Source organism: Aulonocara sp. 'chitande type north' Nkhata Bay, linkage group LG11, assembly GCF_057382095.1.
Source record: "Aulonocara sp. 'chitande type north' Nkhata Bay isolate Kocher_YH1m ecotype deep benthic linkage group LG11, A_spYH_male_GT1.1, whole genome shotgun sequence".
Classification (NCBI taxonomy): Eukaryota; Metazoa; Chordata; class Actinopteri; order Cichliformes; family Cichlidae; genus Aulonocara; species Aulonocara sp. 'chitande type north' Nkhata Bay.
The window spans coordinates 14,565,229-14,572,365 of record NC_141354.1 but is presented as its reverse complement, the minus strand read 5'-3'; the positions used below and the strand labels follow the sequence as shown (position 1 = coordinate 14,572,365).

Genomic DNA, 7,137 nt, shown 5'->3' with positions numbered 1-7,137 from the left:
GAACATCGAACGCATCAAGCTCGATCGCTCGTCGATCCTTATTGCAGATGTCAGGGAACAGAATTGTCAGAAGAGGGCGACATATTTTCAGTTTTCTCTGGTGACCGAATCTGTCGCACACTAACAATTGTGTCAAACGCACCTTTGATGTTCTCTGATGAAAACAGAAGGGCCCTCATATGTAACTTTTTATATAAGTTGTATTTTCAGCATTCTCTGGATGGTTGTCTCACAGAAATAAATAAATAAATAAATAAATAAATAAATAATAAAAATAAACCCAACACTTACTGTCAGAGAACAAAACCAGTCAGTTATCTTACTATATGATCCAAATAGAAGGGGGTAACTAAGTAAATGGTAAATGGCCTGTATTTATATAGCGCTTTTCTAGTCCCTAAGGACCCCAAAGCGCTTTACATATCCAGTCATCCACCCATTCACGCACACATTCACTAAGCATTAATTTGCTCAGGCTAGAGAATATTAAAGTGGAAGTGTTGCATTAAAGACTCTGAGGTCTAAAGTCAACAGCACAAAGCTTAACTGAGATAGACGTTAAGTGATGCTATATTGTTAGTCAAGGCTGCAGTGAAACTGCTCCACTTTGTAACTTAAACAAAACTAACCACCTACCAACCCGCCCCTGCATTTACTCATGTGGTTAGCCGTGGTTTTCCCTTACTGTTGGTCTTTCTTAGTTCCTTTCCCCTGTGACACATGCAATGGGTACATATACGTTATGGTCTGTTGTTAGGTGTTTGCAAACAAGTGCGCCTCCTCTGCATTAAACTATGCTGCAAGGCTAAAGACTGTAGTTCAAGGTGTTCAAGGTGATATGAGATGGATTTCTTGAGCAGTCAGGCAAAAATGTGAAAAAAAGTTTTTCTTTGGACTAAATCACATAGTGAGCTGTAGCTTGCCATGATATTATTATACACCGATCAGGCTTAATATCATAACAGATGCATAATGTTGATCATCTCCTCATCACAGCACCTGTTAGTGGGTGGGATATATTACATCCATACTGGCAATGGAAGAAGATGACCTGGTGTTTCTCTTTTCTTTCACAGTGTTGAGCAATGTACTGCTGGGAAAACTTAGTCCATGTGAATGTTACTTTGACACGTACCACCTATTTAATCATTGTTGCAGACCCTTTCCTGGAAATAACATTCCCTGATTGCTGTGGCCTCTTTCAGCAGGGCCTTCCCACAATCTGCCACAAAGCAGAAATGGTTCAAGAATGGTTTGAAGAGCACAACTGGTGGTGGTCAGAGGGCCCGGTGGCGCCAGTATCCGGCAGCCTCGCCTCTGTCAGTGTGCCCCAGGGCGGCTGTGGCTACAATGTAGCTTGCCATCACCAGTGTGTGAATGGGTGGATGATTGTGTAAAGCGCTTTGGGGTCCTTAGGACCAAGTAAAGCGCTATACAAATACAGACCTTTTACCATTTGACTTGGCCCCCCAAATCCCCCAGATCTCAATCCACTTGCTAGACAACTCGTTCTGCTCCATGGAGGCCCCACCTCATAGCTGACTTCAGTTAACATCTTGGCACAGGTGCTACTCTGGCTGTGATTTCTGGTTGCGGGGGGTCTTGAAAGCCTGTTTGGGCTGGGCTTGATGTATTCTGTGCAACACAATAACAAATTAAAATCATTAGTCATTACTGTATGTACCTTTTAATCATGGCTTCTCATCACAATGCTTTTGTTTAGTTTCTTTGGAACAGAAGCGGCTGATGATTGTAGCGTGGTGATCAGCACAGGTTCTGGGCTCAAAGCCAGGCTCGGGCCTCTCTGTGTGTGTTCTCTGTTTAGTGAATTTAAACTGGCTGTAAGTGTGAATTGTTGTCTATCTCAATGTGTTAGCCCTGCGACAGACTGACAATTATTAGTTATTATGATTTTGTATTTTCGGAGTACTTTTTCTTAATTTCGTACTGACATTTTTTTTAGTTCATTTTATTTTCAGTTAATTTCCAGGGATAGATATTCTAGTTTGAACTGTACTTTTTATTGCTTAAAAATGTTTAGGTTTTTTTAAGTTTTTTTTTTTTAGTTTTTATTAGTTTCAGTACCAGTTTTAGTTTATTCTTGTTTTCTTTTTTCAAATATTACGATATGGAAGTTTTATGTCAGAGGAAAAATTTGGTCAAACAAGTACAGGTATTACAAAAAAACACATGCTTCTTTAAAACAGTTGACTCACAGGCTTGTAGAGATCCTGACTCACAATAATCAAGCCTAGCAGTGCCTCATCAGGCAAGTTGGAAATGCATTTTACTAAATTAACAGATTATAAAATTAAGGATATTTCCCTTATACTTTTATTTTAGTCAGTTTTCAAAGTCCTACGGAGCCCCCCAGGGCTAAGTTTTAGCCGCATTCTTCAGAGGCTGCCAGCTCGAAGCCGACCGGGAGGTCGAGGCACGATGTGCCGGGAAAGCGGTGTTCCTCCCGGCTGTAGTAGGTCTCGACCTCCCGTTAGCTTCGAGATAGTGGGTGTCAGATCTCCAAAAACGTCGGAGCACTTTTGCAAATATGTGATGTCTTGTTAACCGAGCAGGTATCTGACGTTTACACAACTACATTCACGCCTCAAAATATCTTAAAAGTGTATTTTGTGACCCAGAAAGAGTAATATTACAACTAAGTAGCTGCCGCCATTGTTGGAATTCAACTTTTGCGAGATCTCGCAAAAGTTTTGCGAGATCCCGAGTTTGTTTTGCGACTAAAAATTAAGACGGACTTTTGCGAGATCTCGCAAAAGTCCGTCTTAATTTTTTTTTCTCCCATGTCCCCTGCGGGGCTCCGTAAAGTCCACAGTTTTTTACAGTTTGTTTGGGTTTTTTTTCAAAAATGTAGAGTGTAGGCCATTGAACCATTTTCCTTCCTGGATGGATTCTCTGTTTAAATATCTGAAGTGCGTTCTTTCGGTATTTACAGCAGGTAAAATAAATATTGAACATGTCAACAGTTTTCTAAGTAAATATGTTTCTTAGAATTTTATTGACATGAAATTCTAACCAGATGTTGGCAACTACGTGAACATACGTATCAGCACACAACACTGGCATGCTTCATATAACTTAACGGAAGGATGAATGAAAAAATGTATCTGCTGCCAGGATGATGATGATGATGAAAGAAGGGTGGACGTTTCGTCAAGACTGATGATCCCGGACACAGAGCCAAGGAGGTTTCAGAGGAATAAAATAAAGCTGGTAAAATAATCCAGCCAATCAGCTGACCTAAATCCAAATGAAATTCTACTGAAAGAACTAAAGGTCAGAGTTCACAGAAGGGGTCCACTGAACCATCAAGACTGTTTGTGTGGAAGAATGGGACAAAATCACACCTCGGCAATGTATGTGACTAGTTTCTCTTTATATAGGATTCATTTTTAAGCTGTAGTCACCAACAAGGCTTTTGCACAAAGGCTTTTGAATAGATTTTTGAAAGTGTGTTCAATACTTTTCCCCATTATTACACATAACGTGTGGATTGGATGGGTTTTGTGTGAATAGCACCTTTACAAATATATTAAATGAGAAAATTGGTGATATGTTCAATACTTTTTTACTTGTTTACACATTTTATCTCAGTGATATGGTGAAAGTTGCTACAGCGAAACATGAAAGCAACTGTAAGAAGGAAGAAAAAACTTTAATGTAGTTCTTCAAAAGAAAGAACAATTAACAAAGGAACAGAGGCAATATCAGACTATCAGTAACATGATATTTTGATGTTATTCGTAACAACTGCTGACTACAGCGACAGTATCAACAGGAAACTTTTTCACAAGAAAAAAGTAGCAGCACCTACACTGCCTGGCAGTCATATATAAACTTTTACTATTTCCTGAAAGTGTATTTAAATAAACAAATAACCAACAACTAGGCAATGTATGTGACATTTTATTCAAAGTGTTTTTCTCTCCAAACAGACAGGCTGGCATTTCACTTACACAAAGCAGAACTTATATTTTACAGTTAAGGTCCCTTCTTCCTCCAGCAGCATGTCTAGCAAACAATCAGCTTTTGTAGTGAAATGTTGCCCTTAAATTATTTCCAGCGCTCCTATTTTGATCCTCACTTACATGGAAAATGTTCAAACCAGCTCAGATCAGCGGTTTTTGTTCATACCAGTGTTACAGTATTTCACAATTAAATAGTTAATAGAATATGAAGACACACTGAATTTAAACACGGATATAAACTTTAAAAAATCATTTTAAAATTGTCATTTTATAAAAATACTTTGATGTAAAAATAAAATAAAAACAGACTCTTTCTTGAATCCCATTACAGTAGCTGCCCCGTCAGCAGGCTTCAAACTGTACAAGAGGAACTCTGAACCATGTGCAGAGACGACAGCAGACGCTTCTTATTAAATACCTTGCTGATGTAACATGCAGTAAAAAATGACATCTACTCAGTTTCAACAGGAAACATAAACCTTTAATGGGATTTCACAAAAAACAGTGGTAGTGCCAGCACTGCCTGACAGTCATAGAAAAACTTTAACCATTTCCTGAACAGTGTATTTAAAAAGACAGAAAATAAACAACTGGGCATGTGTGTGTATTTGATGTTTTCATAAGTACTTTTCTCTCCAAATAGACAAGCTGGTGCTTAATTTAAAAAAAAAAAGAATTTTTCATTTTACACTTCAGTTGACTTCTTCCTCAAGCAGCACATCCAGCTTATCCAGCAGCTGTTGTAGTGCAATGTTGTTCAACTTTACTAGTTTGGTCCTTACTAGCAGCCACAGATTTGACTGGGAAACATTAAAACCAGTTAAAATTGTTTGTCCTAACAGTGTTATACCGATTTTAACAATAACTGGTTAATATAATTAACCAGTTATTGTTAACACACACTCACTTAACCAAAGATGCAAACTGTAAAAAAACACATTATTTTATAAATATGCATTGATACAAAAATAAAATAAAAATAAATGTTTTCTTGAACCCTGAATATCATTACAGTAGCTGTAGACTTATCATTCAATGCTGTTTTTTAAAATCTGCAAATGCTCCATCTGCACATCTGAGTGACTAAACGGCACACACGCCTCGCATTGATGTAAAAAAAAAAAAAAAAAAAGACTCTTTCTTGAATCCCATTACAGTGGCTTCCCCGTCAGCAGGCTTCAAACTGTACAAGAGGAACTCTGAACCATGTGCACAGACGACAGCAGACGCTCCATCAGGATACGTACAGTAGTGGCTAAACGACCTACACGCCTTGAAGTCTGGGAGCTCCACACAGAACAACAGGTCCTGCTTTGTTTTTAGCTCGGCTTTTTAGATGTTCACAGTCAATTCTGCACAGTCCAGACCTCCAGGTCTTGTACAATAAAGTCCTCATTTGTGGAGAGAGGTGCATTGTGAAAAGTCGGACTGGAAAAGCTTGAACCACGGTACAGATCAGCATCCAGCCACAGGGCAAAGCCACTCCTAAAGACAGAGAGAACAATAGAACTTTAATATCAGATCTTTGAAAACTCACTGATAGGAAAATAAATAAATAACTGTATAACTTACCCTCCTCCACCGAGCTGCAATGAATCCCAGTTTCCACTCACAAAGTACGAGTTCACCCCACTCCACTTGTATACCTAGATAACAAACACATAAAAACATCTTAAACTCTGTGCAGATTTCTACAATAAGTGAAATAATTTCATGAAAAATCATCCTGTAAATAGACTAGAGTCAAAACATTAATAAAAGTTCAACTCTTACCTGGAAGTCGGGATTGAAGCTGAACAAGAAGGTTTCTCCAGTACCGTAGCAGTATTTACTGACTCTGAATGGATCTGAAGAAAAAGCCCCAAACACCTGAAAATACACCAAGACACCAGTTTGTTAAAGGAGATGCTGGTAATGGAGGAATCCGTCTCATTTTCTTGGTACAGAAAAGTGCTGGAGACTAAAGAGCAGGATACAAACCTTTTTGTGCATGTCTTTGACCACCAGCAGCACAGGGCTGTCCACCTCAGCCATGTTCTTGTACAGAGTCTTCAGGCTGCTCCCATGGACGGCTGTGCTGTAGACCAGCTGCCATTGATAACCCCGGGTCCTTGCTGGCATGTGAACAGCAAGCTGTTTGACAAAGAGTTGCTCATCAGATCATGTCCTGACAAGACTAATGCGTCACTCCATCTAAAATCAACACTGTTCTTCTGCTTGACTGTCTACAATTTGCATAAAAAACTTTACGGTCTGAGCACAACTTCCAGGCAATGCTGCCGCTTATGTCATAAATAATGACTGTTGTGAAACTGGAGATGGTGAAGCAGAAAATTTTCTGAACAATTGGACGATTTGAGAGGAATTGCCCTAATCACAATTTTCTCAGTTCTTCAGGAGAAAAACCATTGATAGCTGTGATCCACACACATATATATAAATGAGTGTTATTTACTTTTTCTAGGTGATAGTCATCTAGCAGATGACTCTGGTCAGTGAGGACAGGAAGATCATCATCAACTTCCAGCAGGTACTCGGGCTCTTCTACCTCGGAGGCGTCTGAGCTGCACAGACTCTGGCAGCGTTTGGACTCTTTCACTGTGATGATCTGAAGGAGGCAAGCAGAAAAAGTGTCATCATGTTACACTGCTATCCACTGCTCTCCTTTTATTTGTTATTTGGGAAGTTTTTACTGCATTACATATATACGTTTAATGGCCTTAAGTACAAAGGTTGCAAATCATTTAAACCACAAAACCAGAACTATTGAATGGCAACAAAACTGCAATGCATGGTGACAGAACACATTTGAACCTCCACAGAACCTCCTAACACGAATACATTCAGCAGAGTAATCTTACCTCAACATAAGGCTCCATACAGTCACTGGCGATGTAAAGCACCTTAATATTTTCTGCCAGCCGCTTCATAGCTCCTGATTTCCCTGTCAAGCGCTGCTCTCTGCTGTACCACATGTCTGCTAACCAAACTGCCATGAAGGCAGTTCTTATATACACTGGGTTACTTTCTCTTTCTGTCTGCAGGCTTATTGGTCAGACATTTGAGTAGATGTCTGCTGATTGGTCAGCTCTGACAGTGAATAGTTTCTTTTCTCACTAAACAGGAAAGTGAGGTCTGGTTCTGGGATGTA

General features: G+C 39.4%; 1 protein-coding gene across 1 annotated transcript; it reads right to left on the bottom strand.

Annotated features, from left to right (window-relative positions):
* Positions 1–3,949: 3,949 nt before the first annotated feature.
* LOC147318661 (TLD domain-containing protein 2-like) lies at positions 3,950–7,004 on the bottom strand. Its single transcript, XM_086309893.1, has 6 exons — positions 6,848–7,004; positions 6,442–6,594; positions 5,967–6,119; positions 5,760–5,855; positions 5,559–5,632; positions 3,950–5,471 (listed from the first exon to the last, which is right to left on the bottom strand). The coding sequence occupies exons 1-6, from the start codon at positions 6,980–6,982 to the stop codon at positions 5,333–5,335; spliced, it is 750 nt and encodes a 249-aa protein (XP_086166019.1). The 5' UTR covers positions 6,983–7,004; the 3' UTR covers positions 3,950–5,332.
* Positions 7,005–7,137: the final 133 nt, after the last annotated feature.